This window comes from Hippocampus guttulatus, chromosome 19 (assembly GCF_054856545.1).
Source record: "Hippocampus guttulatus isolate MCC_2025c chromosome 19, RoL_Hgut_1.0, whole genome shotgun sequence".
Classification (NCBI taxonomy): domain Eukaryota; kingdom Metazoa; phylum Chordata; class Actinopteri; order Syngnathiformes; family Syngnathidae; genus Hippocampus; species Hippocampus guttulatus.
The window spans coordinates 9,523,167-9,549,577 of NC_141279.1; the positions used below are offsets into that span (position 1 = coordinate 9,523,167).

General features: G+C 49.9%; 2 protein-coding genes across 7 annotated transcripts; one reads left to right on the forward strand and one right to left on the reverse strand.

The window, feature by feature from the left end:
- Positions 1–1,004: 1,004 nt before the first annotated feature.
- Positions 1,005–19,802, reverse strand: LOC147190179 (ORM1-like protein 3). 6 transcript variants are annotated; one of them, XR_015104066.1, is made up of 11 exons: positions 19,492–19,802; positions 19,290–19,385; positions 19,054–19,207; positions 18,364–18,703; positions 9,173–9,319; positions 6,246–6,440; positions 5,834–5,985; positions 4,809–5,361; positions 4,618–4,676; positions 4,460–4,525; positions 1,005–1,868 (listed from the first exon to the last, which is right to left on the reverse strand). XR_015104066.1 is itself a non-coding variant. In XM_086138528.1 (4 exons), exons 2-4 carry the CDS (start codon positions 6,417–6,419, stop codon positions 5,226–5,228), a joined length of 462 nt encoding a protein of 153 aa, XP_085994654.1. In that variant the 5' UTR covers positions 6,420–6,440; positions 7,045–7,278; the 3' UTR covers positions 4,734–5,225. The 6 variants fall into 6 exon arrangements, 1 of the variants encoding a protein (XP_085994654.1); XR_015104065.1 differs by having other exon boundaries at positions 19,290–19,802; XR_015104067.1 differs by lacking the exons at positions 19,054–19,207; positions 19,290–19,385; positions 19,492–19,802 and adding an exon at positions 18,878–19,003.
- wnt3 (wingless-type MMTV integration site family, member 3) lies at positions 12,877–24,554 on the forward strand. Its single transcript, XM_086138527.1, has 4 exons — positions 12,877–13,111; positions 19,837–20,078; positions 22,610–22,875; positions 24,075–24,554. The coding sequence occupies exons 1-4, from the start codon at positions 13,032–13,034 to the stop codon at positions 24,552–24,554; spliced, it is 1,068 nt and encodes a 355-aa protein (XP_085994653.1). The 5' UTR covers positions 12,877–13,031.
- The last annotated feature ends 1,857 nt before the right edge of the window (positions 24,555–26,411 follow it).

Consider the following 26,411-nt stretch of genomic DNA (forward strand, 5'->3'; position numbering starts at 1 on the left):
AGCTGACATTAATGAGACCGGCCGCGCGGTGCATTGCGGGATATGTAGTACAAGCACTTCGAGGGAGAGCATTTGCCGTAGTGGTATTATTTTAGAAACTGGAACCAAAACAACCACATAAAATAAAACAAATTGCGATATTCATTCAAAATAATACAAAAATATATATGACATATTATATTTGAATTAAGATAACAATGAATTATGTTGTTTTCCAATTTGTACTCGCTTGACTTCTCCTGTGACCCGTGTCGGCAAGCGTCATAGAAAACAGATGGAGATCTCAAAAAAATTATAATACAAATGATAGAGGAACCAAATGACTTCTGAGAAACTTTGTTAAATCTGTTTCTGATTTGACTCATTTATAGTAACATGTGACACAATTAAAGAAAGTACCCATGATGGCTTGTAATCCTTGACAATTTAATGACCGTTTAAGTCTCTTTTAATATTGCTCTGAAATGTCGACAATACAGATGACATGGGAACACGTCTTTAATTTTTAGGGCGTAATTTGGCACATTCATGATAAACATGGGGTAGGATGGGACAAGTTTATGTATTTCTTCCGACTCTCTGTGAATATGTAAAACCATTAAACATCTATTGATGATTTTTCTTTTGTTCTTCCAATTTTTATTGTCTTGTAATGCGTAAATATGTCCAATCAATCAATCAATCGCTTAATCAAAAAACACGCCTGTCCAGGCATTGAGATTAAATATGTGAAAAAGCGAGTGTGGGTTTTAGTCAGCAGATGGACATTTTTAATTCAACACCCGGGGAACGTTTTGCATAAAAACGCCTTCTGCTTCTGGAGTTATTTTTCTTTTTGTAGCCGAGCCAAATTAAAGGCTGAACGATTGCCAGTGGAGTTCCCAAAGGCCTTTGAATGTGGACATCTTCTGAAGCTCTCCTTCAGAGAGCCTGTTTTTTTTTTTAAACAGGATCCCTACTGTAAAGCCCTTGCATGTGGGAAAGGAGAGCCACTGTTTCCGATGACCTTTTCAGCAATTTATTCAACATTGGTAGATCAATAATACACAAAAATGCAATGAGCACACTCATCTAAAAGCTGCTCTCAGCTACCTCTCACACCCAGACATCTCAAACGCACCACAACAGGCCCCACCTCTTAAAGGCATGTACATAGTACACATTACTTTCTGTGCAGTTTTTGCTTGCAATTGATTTGATCAAATGAGTTTGGGAAGTTTGTTTGAACAAGTTCAAATGTCTCACAGAGTGAAGGTGGATTGGGCCCCCATGAGAAACGAGGGCTCATCATTTTCCCTCCCCGACTGTGAGAACAACCTTGTTAGCGGCTACTGAACTGACTGCTAATCAATAAGATGTTTATCTTTCTAAACATCGGTTTAGAAAGATAAGGTTACTGTAGTGTCTGTTTTATATTAATACTGTGTTAAACCACATTAATAACTCATAACTGATAGAAAAAAAACAGGCATACGGTTGTCGAACAGAGAAATTAATAGGTCAAACAAATGTGAAACCCAGAAGCTAATTGTACATTAACGAAGCGTATTAGCTATCAACTTTTGCTTTCTGCTAATAGGTTTCATTCGGACAAAAACACTCAATGCGTTTCTATATCATTTCATCAACGGCTTGACCCACGCAGCAAAGAGAGTACTGAAGTGCGAGTGCATAAGGGTATCTGTTCTATGTCAAATTGCACATTCCACTATAGCGAGCGGGAAATGAGTATGGTTGCCAAAGCTACACAAGGTGGTCGCCCTCAGATGGTCTTTGGTAAGAAAGGCGGAACATGGCAAAGCAAGGTGGCCACCCTTAGATAAGATGTCCGTAACTTGTCCCTCACTGGGGAAATTTACAGCCTCCAACTGCAAAAGACAAACGGAACATGACAAAGCAAGTTAACCGACCGTTGTCTGCTCAGGAAAGATCATTACTAGGTAGCCACGCATACAGATATGGTGAAAGCCACAAGCAATCATACAAAGGCCCAGTAGGGGCCCCTATTATATTTTTATAAACAGAACAACTGTGATACTATTATAATCCACAAACTAAGTTATGAAGTAATTATAGATACCATTAAAATCTAGCTAACAAAGAAAGCCACAGCCAATCAGAATTACACAACGCAGTATGACACCATTAAGTTAACAAACGATCTTAGAAACTGACCAATGAAACGAGAGGGGTTGCCCCTCATATCGCTACAAAACCTGTGTATTCCGGGGAGTTTTTCAGAGTTTCCTGATGTGCACATCTGTACCTCTCCGGGTTTGATTGAATAAACTCGTTTGTGACCAGCCTGCACCTCGGCCTCTGGACTTAGTTTGTTTTTGGACTTTAAACGATCTCGGCTTCAAGCTCTTAGAAACTTCTGGTGTGTCCCCTGATCTGCGGCTCGACTAAGAAACCTTGGATTTTTCGCTTCTTTTGTGTCGGCCCACCGGATCCTTCAGCTGACGCCCGGGAAGAGACGGAACGCCTCGGCGCGCCCCTGGTCCCCGGGAGAAGGCGTGGGGTCTGGCTCCGGGCCGACACATCATTACCTTCTTAACTTTCCGAGCGATACGGAAGCACGCGTGGACAATACGGATTGGGAGCTGCGACTCAATACTTTTGTCGGCGCGTGTAGCGACTGCAGGCGCGCTCTGCCTCCGCCCGCTGCCTCCATGACATGAAAGCAAATTTATACAGCTGAATACTAAAAGCCCTGGCGTGGATTCTGCATGCTGCGGCGGTGTTAAAAAATGCAAACCCCATCAAAGGGACTCCTGCCTCTTCTTGAGCCTCCATGCAAAATCTGATGAAAAGCTCCAGCTATTTTTAGAAGCATGTTCCTCAACATGCTTCTCTCGGAGCGCAACTTTTGGGCGCTCTCGTTAGCCAGGGGATCACCTGTGTTAACTTGCGAGGCTTATCGTGAGACATTGACTGCGTACATTCGTGAATTCACAAAATCATCTTCCATTTGTATCATCCGTTCCCTTGATTTGTCATCATTTTCCTCCCGCGGCCACGTCCGTGGAGTTTGGCTACAGTCCCGTGGTTACATTTCTGAATAACGTGTGCAACTGTAGTCACTTCGAGGGTCGAAGACGTTCTCAATCTTTGACATTTGGTGATTTTTTTTGTTGCAGAAAATGAAAACGCACACTCCCTCGCTCACACAGAATTAATTCCCTTCCCTCATCGTGCCAAGTTTCCTGGCAAAGTGAAAGCGCACTTGGAAGAGAATAAAAGCGGATCCATTCTTTTTTTTTTTGGCGGGGAGAGGGGGGGGGCAGTTTGAGTGAACGCGACAAACAGAAAAAGTTATCCCGCTGCTTGACGGCGCAATTACGGGCAACCAGACGAAAGAGCTTCCTCTCACGCTGATCGATAAGCGGCTCATTGGAGCGACTCCTCGCCTCGGGCAAAGTGCTGAGGCGAGGCCCACCGGGCTTGCTGACGCTCCATCTTCTCGCATCGATCCCTTTGGGAGGAATCGGGAGCGGTCGGCATGTTGATTCCCTGCAGCGGGGCGGAAGTGAACCCCGGCCAAAGAGTGCTGCAGCCTTTGAGGACGCGCGGCCTTCATCAGAGGTCGGCTGAAATGCGGAGGCCTCGCGATACAGTACGCTGAAGTGGCAAAATCTCGCTTGTGAGAAAGGCTTCAAAATCAAGAAGAAGCTACGCTTAACCCAGGTCTGTTGGCGGAAATAATGGAGAGAGAGTCTTAGAGGGCGATTTCGGGTCAATGGTGTGTTCGGTGTCCTGGGAAATCTCGGCGCTCAATTATTTATGAGCCGTGCACATTCACTTACATCACTGACATGTCATCACTGATGAATAATTCCAATGAAGACATGAGCCATGAAGAATGGAGGCCGGGTAGAGGCCAAAACATGCACTATGCACAGAATGCGCTATGTACGGATATAAATACATAGACAATGTTCATGTGCTATCGACGTACGCGGCCTCATATAATCTGAATTCATGATGATAGAGGTCGCCGTGTGGGACAATGCACGATGCAGTGCCATAAAGAGTCGATATAAAAGTCGCTTCGGTATTTAGTTGGCCTTGATCGATTACAAACCGCATCTTGAAGGTGAAACAAAAGGAACAATTGATTTGTTGCCTCCCGGTCGGTTTGAGCGTTGCACTTCCATTTGCTATCAATGGAAAATGAATGACTACAAAGATTCGATATTGACGTTTTCCTGAAGGTAAACATGACTGTCACTGGCTAATCTTTGCTGCCCTCTGTTGGACGAATTTGTATTCTTCTGATACAAACGTTTTCCTCATATTTTACTCTTATACACAGTATATGATATGATCATACAAAGGAGGTTTTGCAGAGTGCTGTGCTACATGGAGAAAATTTGATATCCCAGGATGTCATTTTGCTATCTTGGCATAGCAGCTGCTATCATGCGAGCATGAAGAGTATGCAACAGAGAATAAATACCTCAAGACGGGGCAGGGGGACAAATCTGGATGGCGACCAGTCCAGGTTGTGCTCCACTTTTAATCCCTAAATGAGAAGCCATACATTAAAACGAACCAAGAATCTTATCCGCATACAATGAAACGACGACAAATATGTTTCAACAAGACAAATTTTACCTGTGATTGGCTGCCGGCCTGTGTGGGCGTATTCCATCTCTCGCCCAAATCGTCCGTGTCTCTCATGAGGAGAAGCGCCCCAGAAAATGGATGACAAATACCACACTTGACAAGAGTGAGTTTGAAAAATACTGTATATCTATCTGTATGTTTTATACACAAGATCACGTGACCACGAGCAAACAACTTACCTAAAAATCAAACAAATCTTCCATTTCAGCCCTTTTAATGGCGACAGCGGGTACGCCAAAACAAACAAGAACAATAATAATTATTGTAATAAATATGAAATATCAACATGAAATGCGACCAGAGCGGCCGTGGCTGCGGACCACGCACACTGATGCATGCTAGGAAGCTCCTCTTCTGGCACTAGCGGGTGGAGAGGCTCCCCACTTCTCGCACTCGTCTGAGAAAACGTATGAGAAACGTATACTAACATGCTAACTAGCATCTAATCCCGTCCGAACGCTTCACAGTCTGAAAGTCCAAAAACATTTCCATGCTTTGTCCTCTGTGCAGGCGCGTCTTCTGGGGTGACGGCATTTCAGGGTCCCCATGCAAAAATGGCAGGGACCCCCACCCCTCCAATCATCCCATTTCCCTGGTCAGTACTTATTGATCCCGAAGAGGCGGACGCCGTGCAGCTGTGGCAGCTTGGGAATGAGCACGGTGAGCAGCGATACCGTGTTGACCACGAAGTGCACGCGGTCGTATTTGGTGTAAAAGCTGGTGAGGATGTACCTGCGCAACACATACCCAAGACCAATCAATGATCGAGTGACCGTGGTGTTGCCCCCCAAAAATAGCACTCTTAAAATATAAGATATAGTAATTATGTAATGGAAGAAAATGAAAGGGGAGGTCAAGCCCCAAATTGTCTTGTTCCACTTGCCGAAACACGGCATTTTGTGGAAAGTGCAGCAAAAGCCACTCGTTTTCAACGTGGCCACATGGAGGCAGTATAAGACGGACAGACGGACATACATTAGCGGCCCATTTTGTCCTGAAATTTCAAACAGCGCAAGCACATTTCTCATGTGCTTGCGGATGTGTGACCAGAAAAATGTCACTCATATCCGAGGGCACTAATGTGTCTGTGACATGTCTTTTAATCAGTAAAATTAGCAGTTTACACTGCTGCACTGTGTCAATACAAAGCGATAACATAATTAAAGAAAATGTAAAGATTGAATTGGGTTTCTTTTTTTCTTACAGGACGATAGGCGTGATGGTGAGGAACTTGCGTGAGGCGGTGAACTGCACGCCGTAGTCCATCTGCTCCCAGTGCGTGAGGAGGCGAGCCTTGCCCTGGTCAGGAGTCTCAAAGGGCGTCCCTTTGACGGTGTGCAGGAGCAGGTACATGCACTGTATTTTTTCCACAAAAATCCACATTTCAAGACAATTCAAATGAAGCACCTTGTGTATGAAATGTGCTGTATAAATGAAGGTGCCTTGCCGAAGGTGCGCTCGGGGGGAGAAAAAAGAAAGGTGCTGAGTTCGCAACAACTGCTTATGTAAACTTGGACATTACTAGTGAAAGCCATGCTGTTGGTGCAAGCAGAGTCGGTCAGTGCGGGTGCTCAGTTATGAAGAAAGCCAACGGATGAATGACGATGTGCGCCTACCAGGTTGTGGATGAGGTTGGTGAGGGTCCACACCACGGGCACGCTGGCAAAGGGGATGCTGAGCAGGATGACGTGCAGCAGGCCGATGCCCAGGATGTACGACAGCCACATGCCGCGGCTGTTCATCACGCGCGTGTTGGGGTTCACCTCGCTGTGTGCCGTACCCACGTTCATGGCGGTGTCACCGGCTGCCAGCTAAAAGAGTGAAATGGGAATTTTCAGTCATCCATTTATGAAGCGGCTTGTCCTCATTTGGGTCATGGGTGAGCTGGAGCCAGCTGATTTGGACAAGCGGGGTACTCCCTGAGGTCTCACAGGGAAACTGTACTGAAACGAATCTTCAATTAAGCTAAATGTTTTTAAATTGCTGGAGTATTTGAGGAGAAAACACAAAGAAGCAGGGGTAAATAGGAAAAAATCGATTCCAAATCACAATTGCAAGGTAGATAGGCTCACCAGTTATCCGCAGCCCTGTCTAGATTGTAGGACTACAAATGCTAAAAATACATAAGAAAAATAGTGTGTGCGTGGACTATTTATAAACCTTCCTTTGTAGTTCTGACTTTTTTGACTACTGCGGTGGGCGTCTTCCCAAAACCAAAGTAGTAATTAGTCACACGAGCCAATCACAAGGAAGCATTTAAGGTGGCTGACGTGATGATACGCAAGTTAAACAGGCGACCCATGACCCGGATAGAAAACCAGAAGTAAACAACAGAGCATCTTCACTTGTCACCTGCTAGCTAAAAATGGCTACACGGCTTATCACAAACCAGACAAAAATGGCTCCGAAAGCGACCTGAGTAGGTTCGAGGGGCCCGTTATCCCAGCGTCGGTCTCGGCGAGGCTCTCGCTTACGGAACGACCGCTCGCATCTTGGCGGCGACCATAGCGAAGGCTTTAAAAAGGCAAACGAAGCAACCGAGAATACACACACGAGCACTTCTTTTCGGTCGTCTTTTCCCAGCAGCTGACAACTCGGCGCCGTTTAGCGGCTCGACGTCATCTCTCCTCGCCCCCCCCGCGCAGTGGTCAGAGTTCAGCCTCGAAGGTTCCGCCTACCCATTCCGCTCTCGTCTATAATTGGTTAGCTTGGGTCACGTGCTCAACACACGAACCAATGCGCAGAAATCTGCAAAGGCCCCTCATATAGCGAGTTGATCTAAGTCAGTGTGAACGTCACATTGGATGTGGCATATTTGCCCATCAATTAATTCAGGTGAAGGAACTGAAATTCACTATACAAAGTCCAGAATTCCACTTATATTTCTGTTTGTTTTATTTATTTTATTTAACATTTATATATTTATGTCTTATGTAATTTTATGTACATTTTAGCTGTGTGTGTTCAATGCACTACGTTTGCACTGTGGTTGAGAGAGGAAAGTAATTTCATCTGTGCTGTATGTTACACATAGAGCATATTTGACAATAAAAGCTGACTTGACTTACACAAAAACTAATGCATATGGGATAAATATGGGCATTACTACAATCTAAGGGTTCCGGTCTGGGCTCTTCCCTTCCTCTGTGGGGTTTTTGGGTACTATCGGTACCCTGTGATTGGCTGCTGTCCTGTTCCATTAGTCTATCTATATGTGCCTTGACATTGACTGTCAACCAGTCCATTTTTTATATACAGTACATTATATTGTATGAAGTTTAAAAACAAAAGTGTTTATGGCAGGCTCACGCTTGATCTGAGCACACAAAGGGAGGCCATGGGCGAGCACCCCCCCCCAAAAAAAAAGATGAGTGACGGGTGATAGTCTGCTTCCAACATCAAACATCAACAGTGTCATATTACAGATAAGTTCCGCCCCTTGTACTAATTCAGGCCCGCAAGAGCCTGAGGCCAAAGGTCCACTGTGTTCTGCTGGCATGCGATGTCATGAGACACCTGCACAGGCAAACAGGTCGGAGCCCGGCACTGCGGTGGCGTTGGACGTGGTGCATCTGAGCTCTGGTTGTGCGTGTGTGGCGGTGAAACATTCAACACCTCACAAGTTAGGACAATGTTTTTTATTGTTGTTGTGTTTTTTACATTACAAGGATTCACCATAGCCTCCTCAGGGATGGATGGATAGACAGATAGATAGCGATATGTTTTCTCACAATTTCAAACTCTGAAATGTTCTTCAGAATACCTTTTAGGCTTCAATGCATTTAAAAAAATATATATATATATACGTATATATATATATATATATATATATATATATATATATATATACGTATATATATTTTTTTAATGCATTGAATTATTATTATATATATATATATATATATATATATACACACACACACACACACAGTATTTTATTGGTTGAATGTTGTTCTGATATTTAACCAGCAGATGTCATCCTAAGCACACTTTCACCAATCCACTTCGAACAGTGCAAATGACACAAACACACAAATGCTGTTGGGGGTATTGGAGCGATGAAGTACTCAGTATGCGTTTCGTGTTACTATTTTTTTCGTGTTTCAATCCCTCAGCACGTTTACGAAATTTAACTTGAACATATTTGAACGGATGAGTACTCCAAACTAAATTAACAACTCATTCTAACAATAAAGTGGCCGCTGTAAATTCAAATCAACAACAATATTTGCTTCAGAAAATCCATAAAAATATCTTTACTTTTCAGAAAAACGTTTCATTTATTTCATTTAAGGAAATGAAAAAGGATTTTTGTTTGTTCCAGAAAATTAATTCTGCATTTCTACACCTCAGAAAGTTTTTCAAACGTTTTGTATGTTTCATTTTTGATTTGACAAGTTTGTTTGTAAATATGATCATAAACTGTTTGAGTTTTTACAATCATGAAAATTTAAGTTTCATTTCGGAAAATTAACCAAAATATCTTCCACTTATGAACCATCTGCCCTCCCACAAAAGTTATGATATATCGAATGTTACTGACCTGAAAAAGGCCAACAGTGTGCGGCCCCTCCTCTCAGCAGGACCTGGAGAGTGGGCGAGGGGGTGGACTTGTGACCCGGGCCGGGTTGTGATGTGACAGCGGCCTGGGCTGGAAAAGGCTGATGATGCAGAGAGTCCATTATTGGGCCTGGAGGAAGCAGAGGATTAGAACAGCAAAGAATTTCAATAAAAGAAGTGTCTGTTTCAGGGGCTTGGGGGCGGGGGGGGGGGGTGCAGGACTGTGCAGGGGGGTAGGGGGCATCAGGGGGTTCCCCCTTATTGTCCCAGCAGTGATTGAGAGCAAGAGGAGGGGACTGAGTGGTGAGCTGCCAGCATTGTGGTCCCTGCTCCTGTGTAGGTGCTGCTTATTGGGGGGGGGGGGGGGGGGGGGGCTGTTGACTCTTCATCTTGTGTGAACAAAGTCTGTGGCATGTAGCCCCCTTCTGTCCCTCTGTCCTGGGTCCTCCTTTTTTACGAGTGCCCTCTATCTCCGCCCCTGCCCACCCCCCATCAACGATAACAACCAACACCGCCGCACTTTGTGGGGCTTAAGTGGCCTTTAATTAGGACGCCTCAAGAGTGGCCCACCGTCCCTTTGGGACACACACACACACACACACACACACACACACACACACACACACACACACACACACACACACACACACACTGGAGTGTTTGCTGCGCTCATGAAAAGGGTTTCTTTTGGACTAAGAGTTCTTGTCCCCTCTCTGTCCCCCCCTCTTAAAAGGGAATCCCGACAAAAGGCATATATATGATCCCCCACCCAAACACTTCCAGGACATGTCACACAGGAACACCACAAAAGCCCAATAACCCCCCCCCCCCCAAAAAGAAAAAGGACATTATTCCGAGTATTAACTGAGTGACCGTGTTGCTGGACACTTCATTAGGTACTCCATTGAGGGATATTTCTTTTTCATTGCCATTAAACACATAGTATTAACACCTTCCATTTACCCACCCCCAGTAAGCCATATTAGACGCTCTTTGCAGAGGATAAATAACACAGGCCCAGATGTATTGTTTTCTTGCCGATCACCACGTGTTTGTGTTTCTCGTGTCAGCTCTTGCGCCACATTGTTGTTGTCAACCAAGTGCACCGTTTCGAACGCTTCAAACCCAAACTATTCGGAACCCAATGACCCATTGAATTCATACAAGCAGCATAATAATAAAGACACTGGTCGACGAAGATCTCAAAAGTGAGCCTTATTGACAAAGCATGGGCCAGTGAGTGTATTTTTAAAACGTTTTTTGGGAATATGTTCTCCCTGATATGGCAGATTATGACCCATAGTGGGTCTGGATAATGGGTCCCGATAAATGTCCACTGTATGCTCTAAATGTCAATTCTGCCATCGTGTCTTGGTGACTCCAACCACCAGTGACAAATTCCTTGTGTGTTTTAACATTCTCGGCCAATAAAGACGATTCCAATCCCGATTCTGAGTTTGCCGACAAAATGAATAATTTCTCGGCGTCTATTGTGCGAGGAGCTTACGGGGCTGAAAGGAAGCAAAGGGGTCTCCAAAAAAAACCAAAAAAAAACCGCAACGAATAAAGCGGAAAGATGGCAGCGGAGGGGGGGAGGCATGTTCACAAAGTTTGTGGCTACAGCTCAGTGTGTGTTGATAGCCTCCTAATCCGGGTTTTATTGGCTGCCTGTGTCCAGCCATGCTGTTGGAGGGAGTGGTGGGGTGAAGGGGGCTGGCCAGGGGAGGGGAGGGGGCGGGGGGGTCAACACATGTCCTCCTTTGTGCTAATACGCTGATTAGGCCTGAGAAAGGGCCGGACCTACTTACGGCCTTTCTCAGGTCACCGTAGAAACCAGCCCGGGAGGGGACCTCATTGACAACCCCCCCCCCACCCCCTGGCAGATCCCTCAGACGCACACTGAGGTGTGGGCTTGCAGTGTGTGTGTGTGCGCACGCGAGTGAAAGACATCGTTTGGCTGCGACGTGGTTGACCTTAACCGCCGGGGCCGCTTCCAGCCACGTCGGCCCGAAGCGGGGAAACACGCTTCCAGTGTTGTCGGGCGTCCGACCGCAGACCGCGTCGCCCGGGCCGCGCGCTCGTCAATCAAATGCCTGTGTCACATTCCCTCTCGCGACGAGCTCGTCATCCAAAAAAATCCCAACGCTGAGCTCGGCACATTGCTGACGCTGTTGTAATAACGCGGCGACGCCGGTGATGGAAAACAGACCGGCGGGCTGCTCTCGCGTGACACACATGGACATGCAGGATGGGACCCCGCCACCACCTCTACAAAACCCGCTCTGTGCCCCGCTCAACCTCCAGTGGCAGGTCCAGTGGTTCTTCTTCCTCTTTGTTGTCACATAAAAGACACTGTGAGTGTGTGAGAAGAGGCTCCAAGGAGGGCTGGGGGGGGGGGGGGGATCCTTACTGCTGACCTCCACGCTCTGCTCACTGGCTATGCACCCAGATCACTCACACACGCACCACTTACGGAATCCCCCCCCCCCCCCAAAAAAAGCAGTACTGGAATCAGAGAACCACTCTGTAAAAATGATAGGAACCCGAACGAGAACTTCCTCAAGCATCAACTCCCATAAACACAGAATCCGAATCTCCTGGAGAACAAAACTAGAACGCATGAAACAGAGTGAGAGCATGACACGAAAAACAATCAGAGCCAGAACACCCCTGACAGAGAACCAAAACCTCCCACTAACCAGAACCAGTCTTCAAGGGAAGCTACCCATCTCATCAACGAGGATGACGAGGGAAGTGCCAACTTGTGCAAGTCTCGGTTTTCGGCGCGTGACATCATCACAAGCCGGCGACGCGACGGGACGTCTCGTCGCCCGGCGTGGCGGGGCTCTCCTTTGATGCCGCCTATCTCGCCGCTATTCATGCTGATCAGTTTCCTCGTATGTGAATCGGATGACTCCGGGCCATCCATCACAAGCGCCGACCCCCCCCACACCTTTCCCTCACACTCCCTCCTCGCCCCCCCCCCTCTCCCACCAGCCATCAGAATGACAATGGTGCTGATGTAAAAAGTGTCGCCTTTGGGCCGCGGCATGCCACTGTCGTACTTTATGGCTTTATTGTGGCCCTCTTCTATGCGCTACCCCCGCTGGGGCGGGCGGGCAACAATTTGGAAAATGCACCGTATACCTAGACACCACCCCCCCCCCCCCCCGCCTCCCTCCCACCCACTAGCCTCTACTCAGCGGCGTGCGGCGACATGCGCTCGCCGGCCGATATCCGGATCAATTAGTCAAGCCGCAACCTTCTCGACATTTTTTTTTTGGGGGTTGGGGGAAACAAGTTCCTGTCTCCATGTGTCCCGCCCTCCCTGCACATGACTGGAGGATGGGTAGGGGTTGTGTATGCTGGCGGGGTTGGGGGGGTGATTGACAGATGGGAAGGAATAATAATTTTTTTTTCGTAACCTAAGGCCATCTCCTGCGATTGGCTTGCCAGCTGACATCTCCAGACCCCCCCAACCCCCACCCTCCTCCTCCCCTCCCTCCCATTTAATATTGGGCCTGTGGATGAGGCATCCCGAGGGAGGAAAAAGTGCAGCGGGAGGAAGACATCTACCTTTGGGAAAGAAGAAGGAGAAGAAGAGAGGGAGGGAAGGAAGCAAGCGGAGGAGTGTCACTCACTTTTCTTTTCTGGCAGCCACCGGGAGCCCAACACACTTCCCTGGTCCGACGCAAACAACAGGACGCCTCTTCTTCTTCTTTTGGACATTTTCAATTGAATTCCCCCTGCACTTTGCTGCTGAAAATCCCCCCCCCCCCTCCTCAAAATCTTGTGGGAAAGTGGAGCTTCCCTGCGTCGGAGCTTCCAAGCAGGCTGGCCTCATGGATTTGTACCTGATTGGATATTTGCTGTGCGTGTGGCTGTGCGGCTCGCGGGTGCTCGGAGGTTATCCCATCTGGTGGTGAGTACGCCGCGATCCACCGCCGGCACGCGACGCTCGGGTGGGGGGGGGGGGGGGGGGGGGGAACGCTCGAGGCCTCGCCGGTGGAGGAATCGGTTGGAGTGGACGGGTCGGATTTGACGGCAAATTCTGCGGATTTGGAGAGCAATTCGATGAGCGTGAAAATGGTCGCCAGGGTCATTGGCATTGACTTTGGATGTCGTTCCGCGACACGGGACACTCGGGAGTCAAAATTCCAGGAAGAGAAAATTTGCAGAAAATGAACCACACGAGGGATCAAGGCAAAAGTCTTCCCAAGAAGATACAAAGTCACGTCCACAAGGATTTCCAGAAAAGCAGGAAATCATTTTCTCTTCTGGCTTTTTTTTTGGGGGGGGGTGTAATCTTACAAGAATTAATATTTTCGAGCCGAAAAAAGTTGCTAGGTTGCGAGAACAAAATCAGACCTTTTCGAGGAAAACAAAAAAAAACATTCTCACAAGAACAAAAAAAAAAAAATGACTTTTCTTCAGGACAAAAAGTTGTTGTCATGCCAACACAATTTGGCAGGTGAATTCTTCACACGAGTCACTGCAGAATTCTGGTGAACTTTTAAGAGATTTGGAAGTGTCACTTCTATGCGATATGCGTGCGTGCGTGTGTGACAAAGGCGCAGTTGGCCCTGTCTGCACCGCTTGTCAACGCGACTACACGTTGGGTAGCCCAAGCGAGCATGTGGCCCGCCGCGCAGCGCCAGCGTGCTCTTCTGCTTCCATTTAGCGCGATGGCGACCGCCAAGCGCTTCTGCGAGGCCTGCACGCCCAGCGCTGGCTCCGGCGAGGACCACCTCGCGCGAGCCACAAAGGGGCTCGGCTTGCTGACCCCACGGGCTATTTCAAAAAATTTTTTGGGGGGGGGGGGGGGGGGGTGGGCCTTCAAGGAGCTTACGTGACGACGGTGTCGTGTTCCCCGTAGTGAACAAAGCGCGTGGTTGCCTTTGATTGGGGCTGACGAATTTTCTTTTCGCCGCGTGGCTCCAGGTGACGGCGCAGGTGCTGAGGAATGGCCGTGGTGAAGCCCCCCCCCCCCCCCCCCATCCCTCTCCCGCCCCTAAACGTCAAACAAGTTGGGTTTCGGCCAAATTTCCCTGATACTTTTCCGTGCGTCCTGCATGATGGACATATTCATTACATTTGATGTGGATCAGTGAAAATGTGCAATTTTGACCTAACATGACAAGACGTGTACTGACTGGAGTTTTTTTTTGGGCATGTGGAGCACCCCCGAAAAATCAAAAAAAAGAAAAAAAATCCCAAGGACATTCTCAACCCTGTCACGGAAGAATATTTGGGATTGAATCTGATTAGAATGAGGCGGCACAAGGTATGTTTTGGATCAAACTCACATTTGAGGGCTCACTTTTTGTCCTAAGATCCAAGGCAAAACCAAGCACGCTCACACACACACACCTCCTGTGTGACCCAAAGCAGCTTAAATGGAGCTGAAGAGTCCATCTCCGGGTCTCAGGAATGTCATTATCCGACAGCCCCCCCCTTCCCTCCCGCTCATCCTTCCAAAAACTTGCACTCCTCAATCTCAGACGGATCACTCGAAATGATTCCCAGTGCGACCGCTCCGTGTGAAAGGATCGAGGATGTCACAGAGGTGCGACGGACGTCAAGGCAAAGAGGGCGGGAAGGTTCCTCGGAGGGCTGAGGGGCGACGTTCACGTTGGGGGCTGGTGGCAAAAGAGTCTTTGGCCTGCGCGTTGTAACCAGGTGCGCTTCCGAGTCCAAACTTTGCTGGCCACCCGCAGTTACGCAAAATCTGCACTTCTTCAAATTTGGGAACAACTAAAATCGCTGGGATGAAACGTCACGTGGAAAGGGCCCAAGTGGCCCTAAGATGGCAGACTTCTCGTGTCTCTTGAGGCGATGCTACTTGTTTTTTTGTGGGTCAACTCATGATAAACACGGTTTCAAACATTCGATGGAGCCATGCAAATGAGCACAGCCCTGCTTCAAAGCAAAAATGGCAGAGTTCCTGTTTCTCTTGGGGCGATGCTTCTTGAGCCAGTTTTTTTTTTTTTTTGGCAGCTTTGTCCATGATAAACATGCCTCACAACTATCTTAGCAGCTGATTGTTCCCAAATTTGAAGGTCCCCAAGCAAATGACAGAAGGATCCTAAAATGACATGCGTTTCTTGAGACTTTTTTAGAGGGGGGAGGGGGGGGTCGACCTGCGCTAGCCACGGCCGCCACCTGTCACGTCGCCGAGGGCAACGGTCTTTCGGGACGCGGCGTCGACGTCAACGCGGGGGAGCGAGCGAGGCGAGCTCTTCACAGGCACATTTCAAAGCCGGCGTAATCTGGGCCGTCATCAAAGCGGAGGCACGGCGCGCTGGTAGGAAATGACATAGTAGACCCCCACTCACAATCAGCCACGGCTATTAGCGGCACTAAAACGCAGGCCGGACCGGTTCCTCAAAGGGAAACCTCAGAGGCCCGCGGGCTACAAAGTCATTAGGACGGAGAGCACACTTGCGACATTTCAAGTCTTCATTAGCCGGCCCATCTCACCTGCCGACGCGTTAGCGGCTAAAACACACGAGGTGGCATTGCGCGACCAAAGGTGCGCCGATCACACCATCGCAGCCCCCCCCGGCCGGGTCACCGTGACCCGGTCAAATGTGGCTCCCGTGCACCAAAGTCCGATTTGGTCGCAGAGCAAAGAGATGTCAAAATGTGGGTGAGCACTCCAACCGGGTGAGCACTCCAACCGGGCGACGACTCACAACACGCAGGCGACGGCAAGTTTGTGATCAGCGCGCAATGCGTGTCTTCAAAAGACGCCGCGTCCTCATTTCCATCCCTAACAAAACAAATTCCAGAAGCGCACCTGAAGATTCCACACGCTCCCGTGCGAGTTTTGATTTGCGCCGGACGGATCAGTGCTGACGTTTTGCAGCGCGGAGCCAACAAGCTAGCATCAAAATGGCGCCGAGCTAGCGAAGAGCTCCGAGGTCACGCTTGAGGAACGGGAAGTGATGCGGTTGCAAGCGTGAGTGGAAGAAGCAAACAAATGCATCACTCGTCAGGAAAGCCACAAAAACGTCTGCTGAAGCTTGAGCTCTTTTTTTTTTTTTTTTGCCAGAAATAGATCCTGCTTCTCTCTCAGGGTCCGAAAGAAATGAGTGACGGTGACATTCGGTGGCCCTTTTACGAGGATGGCCGTCGTGCTTGATTTGAGTACTCCAGTCTACGGGCGAAAAAAAAAACAAAAAAAACAAGCGGTTGCTATGCCTCGCGTTGTTGCACGACACTTGTTTCATCTGTTCCTTGGCGAAGGCGTGAGTTTGCAAAAAGAGCTTGCAAGCTTCGATAGGCCCGCGGCACGGAATACTCTGCTGACTAAAGCGAAAGTCACTCAAGTTCTTCCACTCGGAGTTTTCCACTCTATCCCGAGGGAGCACCAGCTGCAAACCACGCAACACCGCCTCGTGTTCCAAATGTGAAATCGGGCTTTGGTTGTTTGTCGTCTTACGGCTTCTGCGGTCTCCCGAAAGCCCCGAAGCGTTCTCGCTTTGACGCGAGAATGTCGCTTTGCCGACCTCTTGGCCGGGTCACCCCGGCGGCAGAGATCCTGACCTCAAATGAATTTTTATCCGCTTGGAAAAAAAAAAGCTCCCGTTCAAAATCGGCCTTTTCTTGCATTTTGCTCGTCGCGAGCGCGCGGGAATCAGATGGGGCAAAGTTTGACGCCGTTCAAAATTGCACTTCTTGGGGTCAGAAAAATCAGCCAGCGCAATTTGCCTCGGGTTCGATGGAGGTTATTTTGCCCGTTTGGCGGACGCGCGCGACCGGTTCGTCGATCGGCTTCCACACGTTTTTGTGCGAGCAATCACCATTTTGTTTTTTTTTTCGTTAATCAGGCCTAATGCGTCCGATGGTCTCGGCGGAGAGTTCACAAGTTTACGGAGCATTCATCTTCCCTCTCGTGACTGCAGGGCGTCATCGTCCCACCGCTGCACTCCGGCGGCGGCGGCGGGATGAGCTCTGGAGCTCCCCGACAGGTTGGAACATCTTTCAATGGCCCTGTCATTTTTTATCTGATCAGCCGGAAGCGGTTGGACTACAAATCAAAAAGCGTGCCAGAGAAAAAGTCGTCAACACGAGAAAAAGTCCCGTCCTCGGGAAAAGCCGCCAACCATCCGTGGCCCACTTTCGTCTCTTTTCCGCCGTCTGCGGCTCTCCGCGGACCTTCTTGAGGGATTCGGTGACGAGAGCGCGGTGGCGACTCGCTCGGTGACGCGACGGCCCGCGGGCGAATGTGACAAACAGCCGCGTATGCGTCCGCGTTCCGAGGTAAAGACGTCCCGAAGGTCACTTGGGGATGCGACACTCGAGGCTCGAGGCGGCATATGCTAGCCTGACTTATTTACGAGAGAAGTTTGTTGGCGAGTTTTGCTTTTCTTTCCTTGCCGTCACTGCGCGCAAAAGGTCACCTCGGTGAGCACGTCACTTCCTGTTTCAGGGGAGATAGCGCCGAGTCGATCTGAAAGACTCCCCCTGGTGCCTTTTCAGCCTTGAGGGTGGAAACATCCTCCCTGCTTGTCCTTTTGTGTACGTCGGCCCTGCAGCTTTTTTTTTTTTAGCAGGGGATAAAGTTTCACAATAAGAGCAGAAGACAGAGTTCACTTACTCATGTGAAGATCTTGTTAATTAATCCAACGCCAAAGGCAGCCTTGCCATCTATAACGACCGACCAAAGCGCTCAACTTATCCTCCTCACTCACAGGTTCTGCTGGATTCATGTGGACCAGCCCCCGGGGGGCCCGATACAAAAAAAGAAAAGAAGCCTTAACATCATGTTGGAGCAAATTTTCCGAAGCGACGACTTACGGCTCTCACGAGGCCACGCCCCATTACAAGGCTCACCACCACACAAGGCACTTGGTTTATTTTCATTCTCTTGTATTATTGTTTTCGAATATTGTAAAGTAAATATTCAAACAAACTCATATTTTTCCTCACTATAAATGGGTCACTTTTTTTTTGGAGGGGTGAGGGGGGACAAAACAAACTGATGGCATTTGAACTCATTTCAAAGGGGAGAATCGATTCCATGAGTGAATTGAAACCGTACGTGAAGGTGCTACTGTACTTTCACATATGGGCCCATTGAGATTGGCTCCGGAGAAAACCCCCAACTAGGTCGTAAAGCCCCCCCCCCGGCAAGAAGAGGCCCCAATCAGGACTTGCCGGGGCACGCACCTGCCAAAGCCTGCAGTGTGCCGCCGCCGCCGCCACCGCCGCCGCTCTTTGCCGTTTGTCCCTGCAGCGCCTGCAGCAGATTCCCCCGCATGGCTGGCTGCCTCCGTGGAGGTCTGCCGTTCGCCGCCCCGGTCGGGACATGTTGCTCGCGGCTTACGAGAAGCCCGGAAAAGCAGGAGGGAAGGCGAGCGGGTGGGCGGGCAGGACCGGAGTGGTCGACGTGCTATCTTGCTAGAAAGACACGTACCTGGACTTTTCATGCGCAGCAAGGACGCGAAGCGATGGAGGCCAGATGTGGTGACTTTTGCTGGCAGAGTGTCTGAAGCTCGCTTGAATTTCGCTAGCAACAAAGCAAAAATGATTCCATTAGATTCGATTGCAAAATGAGAGATAGACAGGTCAAAAGATTGCATTGCTAATTTGACGCTTAACGCCCTGGAGTGAGCTCAGAGAGAGGTGGGGGGTAGTGGGGGGGGGGGGGGGGGTGGCCGTCGTCGCAAAATTGTATTCATACTTGACTTTGTGCTGCGCAGGTGCTGTCAGGGGGGCTGTGGCACCCTCATCCGTCCCAGTCGCTAGCCGCACTGATTGGGTCTCGAGTCCAAGCCCTGATTGAGAGGCATCCCCCCCCACCCCCCGGTCCGCTAATACATAAATGGGAGCCGTCAGCGGTAGACATGAGTGACTCACCGCGAACGCTTGCGATGTCAAGAGTTGGAGGAGGCTGCTGGAGCGGTGCGGCACATTTCCACCCCCCCCCCCCCTCAAATGCCCTCGGCACGTCACAATGATGGGGAATGCGGCAAGTTCATGGAGGACACAAACTGTGAGGCAGGAATTTGTCCTGAATGAAAGAAAATAAGTCACAGGATGACACCTGCCTTCATTTGTTGATTTGAATGAATCTCAGCATCTCATCGACTCACCTGATTTCCGTGACTTGTTGAGAGCAGCTTTTGACCCCGACCTCTTCAGTCTTAAGTCAACGAAGAAGTAAAAGACGTGACGTGAAAGGCTTGACGCTGTCGCGGATCAAGAACAAGTCAAAGATTTATGCAAACCGAAGTCAAGACCTTGGACCCCTTTAGACTCCTAAACTTGGACTCGAAGTTTGGACTGTAAACCTACCTACTGTATATGTTGCGGATCACAAAAACGGTAACGATTCTTGACTCCACTGCCTTAAAAATCTCGTCGAGGAAAGAGCAAGTCAAAGACAGGCTTGACTTTGAACTTGTTACTCAGGATCGGAAGAAGCCGAAATCCTCAAATGAATTCAGATAAAGACCCTTGTCTTAAAAGTCTTGTCGATGAATTGGGACTTGGAATGAACGGCTCTTGACTTTCAACTTACACGGGTGTCCGGCGGCAAAACGCGGTCCCTTTATACGCGGGTATCTCGGATGTCGGAGATGGAGGTCTGCTGTTTCCCCGAGATGCTGAGTGACGTTGTCGCCCCCCCCCCCCCGCCAGGTCGCTGGCCCTGGGGCAGCAGTACTCATCGTTGGGCTCCCGACCCATCCTGTGCAGCTCCATCCCGGGCCTGGTGCCCAAGCAGCTGGGCTTCTGCCGCAACTCCATCGAGATCATGCCCAGCGTGGCCGAGGGAGTCAAACTGGGCATCCAGGAGTGCCAGCACCAGTTCCGCGGGCGGCGCTGGAACTGCACCACCATCAAAGACAACCTCGCCATCTTCGGCCCCGTGCTGGATAAAGGTACGCCGGCCTCCCGCGTTTGCATCACTGCGGGATGACTCATGCGTGGCGGGTTCACAAAGGCCACTGCAAGCCGTTACAAAACCTCCACATGTAGCAAGGGAACAGTTTGAAGCCCGAGGCGCAGGGCTGCCTGCGCTTCTGCTGCCAAAACACTAACTGGGGCAATTACAATAATAGACACCTTTTCCTGGCTGCAGCCGCCGCACACACAAGCACCGACACATTCCGCTTGCATCCGCCTTTTGCCCGTTTACGGCGCGCCGCACGGAAGAGGGTCAGCGGTTCCGGTCAAGTGCCGCCGGAACACGTGGAATATTAATATTCGGGATGGCTCCTGCGACAGTGAAAGTGGGATGAGGCGGGGAAGGTCGAGGTAGAAAAAAAAAAATGAAAAAAAAAATCAGCTTGTGTTTGTGTCACAGGCGAATGAATGCGGGCAGCGTAAAGCGGTCCAAGCACCTCCATCAACTCAAAAGGAGAGGGGAGGCCAAATGAGATTACAGGCAATAGAAAAGGGCCGGGGTTGGGGGGGGGGGGGGGGGGGGCTGCGCTCAACCCCTACTGTGCATGAAGGCCGCTGCGCGCCTCACACAGTCCGGCTCCCACGGACGCCCCATTCACACGCCCTTTTGACTCTGTCGTGAACAGGCTGAAAGGGGGGATCTCTCGCAACCTGGCCCGGGCGCGCTCTTCGGGACGGGGTGAGGCGGCGATCGAACCTTGGACGTCAGCGAGCTTGGCCTGGGGAGGTTGGAGCCCTGCGGCGGGGCTGCTGGTGCGGCGCATGGGATTTCTGTTCGGGCGGGGGTGCGCTTAGTTAAGGGGGTTTAGGGAATGCCAGCTCCGGGCAGAGCGGGGCGGTGGGGGCGCCAGTCGCTGGGCTCTTTGTGTGCCTAACGCAGTGTGACATATGGGAAACAATGGCGGATTGATGAGCCCAGCAGGTAAAGGCAGCAGCGGCGCGTCGTCCAGGACGCCGCCGTTCGGATTCAGCTGACCAATACTGCTCCTTTGGCAAGATGCAAAATATCGGGCACATTTGAGGAGCTGGACAGTAGCTTAACATTAGCACTGACCTCAGACACAGAAAGCCATTCAGGCATTTCTTTTTGGTGTTCTCGAATTTATAATTTTACTCGTGGGATGAATAAAGGTCTATCTCGCGAGTTCTTATGCGTCCATTTTAAAGTGGAAAAGATACACAGGAAAAGAAAAATGAGGTCAAATTATTGTCAAAGGTGTTGACTAAAAAGTGGGTGGCAAACTCATTGTCTTGGAATTTCTGCCTCTACCTGAATAAACCAGTCCATACCCCCCCAAGCGTATTGGTGTTTTCACATTTGTGTGAGAGCCGGCGGCGCGTCATGGCAGAGCCACAACAACAAGTTCGCCGCGATTATGAAACAATGGGATCATCTTACATAATGAGCCGCCGCCTTCAAAGGGGGCACCGGCAATGAAAACGGGCCGACGCGCTGCTCGGTTTCACCTGAACGCCTTGGGCGCTTGAACGGGGACGGGTAGGGGATGAGCGGCTGCGGGGACGGGGGGGGGTTGACAACATTCCCGAAACACTATCCAGATGCACAGCAGCACACCTCAGGGATGACAGGAGGTCATGAGATCCCACTGAGCGCTAAGGCCCCCCCCCCCCCCGACACAACCACAAAGGGCTGATGTCACTGCAGGGACTCTGCTTTTCCCAGGAGTCCTCACTCACTCCGGAGTAAACAAAGTGTTTACTGTCCTTTATCATCAGGGATGTGGAGGCACGTTGGGGGGGGGGTCTCTTTAACCATCCAGTCCGGGTGACCCGGCGTATTTTATGGACCATTTCCCGCCACTCTGCAGTCTTGGTTTCATCCAAATAGAAACAGGTGACAAGTTGGGGTTTCAGTTGAATGTCCGCACAGGTATGAAGGGTTTCCTCGGGTTACGAGAGCGATTCCTTCCTCTGACGGCGATGTCATTCCTGGTCAAAGTCGACGTGGTCAAATCCAGAGTAGCAGAGGGTCAGGTTGGACGAGTACTGGACATTTTGATGAAGTGAGCTAGGTTGCAGCGGAAAACTTCAAGTCGGAGGTGGGACCACCACAGGGATCAAGCTCAAGCCCCTTCTTGTTTGAGATGGTGATGGACAAAGGAGATTTGGTGGCGATGGCATTGCTGCAATCTGCTGCCAGAGGATGAGGCGTCAAGTCCTCGTGCGTGAAAATGAGAGGCTGTCCAATGGGAAGGTTGCAAGGAGTCGTGGCGGTGCTGAAAACTCGGGATCAAGAAAGTAGAAACCCGTCAAAAAGGGTCGCCGGAAAACCACGAAGCACATTGTCATGATTTCAAGTAGACTCCTCAAGGGAGCCTCTCCTTTGTCCCGAGCGGAGTTGCGTTGAAGGGAAGAACTTTGAATAGCGGCGTCTGGATGTTGGCAGAGCTCACGTTTGCTCTTGACCATGTTTAACACGATTGACACACTCTCTCGCTTCTCTCCCCCCCCTGCCTGTTTGCCGCCCGGCTTCCGTCTCCCGCAGCAACCAGAGAGTCAGCGTTTGTCCACGCCATCGCCTCGGCCGGCGTCGCCTTCGCCGTGACGCGCTCCTGCGCCGAGGGTACGTCCACCACGTGCGGCTGCGACTCCCACCACAAGGGACCGCCCGGGGAGGGCTGGAAGTGGGGCGGCTGCAGCGAGGACGCAGAGTTCGGGGTGATGGTGTCCCGAAACTTTGCGGACGCCCGGGAGACCCGACCGGACGCCCGCTCGGCCATGAACCGGCACAACAACGAAGCGGGACGCACGGTAAAAACTCCACAATGTTGCGCTCGAGGATCTGACGGGAGGTAAAAACGCGTCAGATCACCCGCTAACCGGCCACTCATCGCGGGGATAAATTCGCTAAATAAGAGGATCCGCTTGTTCTGTCACTTGGAAGATTAGCCGATGTTTCTGTTTGAGCTGAAAGCGAACACACTTGACACACCAACGCTTTTGGCCGCACGCAACACACCCACAGCAAAAATGTCCTGACTGTCAAGTCGGCCGCATGGCTTGAGGGTGAAAGTCGGGAGTTTACGCATGAGCGGCTGGCCGGGACCACACGGGAACAAGCCGGCAGGGCCCACGCCCCGCTTCGCCACCTGGCCTCGCTCACGCTGCCTTCGTTTGGAGCCGGGGGGCACTTCTAGACCCCCGGTCACCTCTGCATCCTCGAGTGGGATGGTGAGGTGCACTGGGATTTTTTTTGGGGGGGGTTCCGCAAGGTTAAATATAATGAAAAGAACGACAAAGGCGTCTCGGGGCGCCCTGCTGAGGAGGTGAGCTACAGAATGAGCATCTACGCCCCAAAGTCGCCTTTATGGGCTGGAGTTGAAAGACAATATGATCTCAGCGACCCGAGATAAGCTTCAAGATGATTCGGTCGAGCAAAAGCGCAGCCGATGATCTCGTGCGGCACTCTTGTTGTCAATCCCTGTTGTTTGACTGCCATGATTTTCTCTTCTCCCATGAAGATGCTCACGCTCTGCACTTTATCAACTTCTGACACCCCCCCCCCCTCCAAACCACAAACATACTCAACATTCTAATCAGGCATTAGTCAGTATCAAGTCAGCAAATCTGTGAGACTTACAGTGAAAAGACAAACACCACCCAAAAATTTTCGCTGCCAATTTACTTCAATGATTGGGCGAACCCGTTTTGATAACTTGGCACACCACCACCGAAAACCTTCTCTACACACACACAAAATAGTTTCCCGAGCAAGCATACCGACAAAATGGATTGATATAAAAAAAAAAAAATATTTGTATATGTGGTTACTTCCCACCGCTGGCGAATCGGTGGAAGAAACTTTTTGTCTGCGAGTGTCAAGTATGCATGACCGCAGGCTTTGGAATGTTTCTATCTCAGATTCCATCTCTATCTCTCTCTCGCTCTTTCTTTCCAGCGTCGTATCATTGCATTGACATTTGAACAATGTGGTGTTGTGTGTCGCCCAGACCATCCTGGACCACATGCATCTCCGCTGCAAGTGTCACGGCCTGTCGGGGAGCTGCGAGGTGAAGACGTGCTGGTGGGCCCAGCCCGACTTCCGCATGCTGGGCGACTACCTGAAGGACAAGTACGACAGCGCCTCCGAGATGGTGGTGGAGAGGCACCGGGAGTCCCGCGGCTGGGTGGAGACCCTGCGCGTCAAGTACCCCTTCTTCAAGCACCCCACCGAGCGCGACCTGGTCTACTACGAGGGCTCGCCCAACTTCTGCGAGCCCAACCAGGAGACGGGCTCCTTCGGGACGCGGGACCGCGCCTGCAATGTGTCGTCGCACGGCATCGAGGGCTGCGACCTGCTTTGCTGCGGCCGCGGCCACAACACCCGGACTGAGAAGCGCAAAGAGAAGTGCCACTGCATCTTCCACTGGTGCTGCTACGTCAGCTGCCAGGAGTGCCTGCGCGTTTATGACGTGCACACGTGCAAGTGAACAGAGTGGGGGGGGGGGGGGGGGGGGTGCGGGCAGACTGGACTGCGAGCGCCGCCCCGACCTTTCACATCCCTGCACGCCGTCCCCCTCTACGGCGCACACAGCCCGTCGCGCTTCGTCACCCAACTGACCTGGTGGACTGCTTCTGACCTCCCCCCATCCCCCCCCCCCACCTCCCCCATTGTCTTTATTTATTTCCCCTCTGTGCCGACCACATGTACAGTAACACACAAATGCAGTCAAAACAAACGCAACTATTTGCTTTGCAATTTTAAGAAAAGTATCTAACTCCTCACGTGTCCAGCCGCTGCGGCTGCCTTCGTTGCTACCCCTAAAGAAGTTAGGGGTGTTGTACTTTAAGGTGAAATTTCAGGATGAGCCTAAAATGCACTCGAAAAACGACAGGTGACTGCAACCGTTCAATGTTTCGGTTCCCGTTTGCGCAACATGCTCTTCGTCAACAACAATCCAAATGTCGATGACTCTGTGATCATCCGAGCTCATCTTCGACTCAAAAGTTGTGCTGATCTCAAATCCAAAGCGATGCGGTGATCTTCGAGCTACTCCGGTGATTCACAAACGGGAATTTCAAAGACGAGCTGGGCGTTAAATAATCAATCTGCAAATGTCAAGCACCTGTTTAGCTCCTTGTCGAAGAACAGTAAAATACCGAGACAATAAAAAAACGGCCATGAAAGATTTCAAACAGTGCATTTTACGTTCATGGGGAAAATTCACCCGAAAGCCAAATGCAATTACTTGTTGTGAGTAGTGTAAAATGATTGCTTTGAAAACTAAATCAACCTCTAGAAAAAAAGCAAACAAAAAAAAAAGTGACTTGAGCGGGTGGCCTGGGAAGCGGGTCTCATTGCGTGAACTACTGAACTGGACTGCGGGTCTTCAAACTACTGAGCGGACGAGAGACGCTGCGGCGGCCCGATTTTTTTACGGCCACCGCATTGCTGACATAATGACATTGGGCCGGGACGGACGGCAGCTATGCAGGAGGGAGCATGTGTGCAAACAGGCAAGCTCATTCTATGCGCTACATTTCAGCCAAACGTTGCTAAACTCCACTCTGGAAGGAATCGCAAAAAAAGGATTTCTTTTTCAGTTGCTAATGGAGCAGCGCTGCGACTCGAGCAACCGGAGTGGCGCACTCAAGTCAAGCTCCAGCACGCTTCGTTTTACACAAAGCAGGCAGAAAGATGTTTGGCGAGCGCTCGGCGGCTATCAGATTGTTTTTTGCCAAAACACGACAATTTCTGAAACTTTTGCCTGGTTGGGGGTGATTCAATTCACACCGTGGATCCATAAAGTGTCAAATTTATCCCAGAAGAAATATGCTGCATTCATCACATTTGCTCGACAGCTCTCAAGGGAAAAAAAAAAAAAAGCATTTTAGTTTTGTTGTTCATGATAAAGAGGGGTCAGGGGGGCACTGAAGATCCTTCTGGAAATTCGGCCACAAAAATGCAAAAGCACAAATGTGTGGCGGATGAGGCACAAGATGGCGGAGGTGAGTGAGGGATGGTCTTTTGGCAAGAGGGGCGCGGGGTGGACCTGTAAGGTTCGCACACATGGTGGAGCAAATGTAGCTGACGCATGCGCTAGCTTAGCTTAGCACCCCCCCCCACACACACACACACATCCACACGGGGTTCCTGTTCCTGGCCCTCCCCCCACCCGCTATATCCAAAGTTTTGTACAAATGGTGTAAAAGTGAATAATTCCCTTTTGATTTTATAATCGTAAATGTTCTGTTTTTCTAAATATTATTTATTATGCATTGTATAGATATATTATATATGTGTATGACTGAACCAAGATTATATATTTGAACAACAACTACAACAA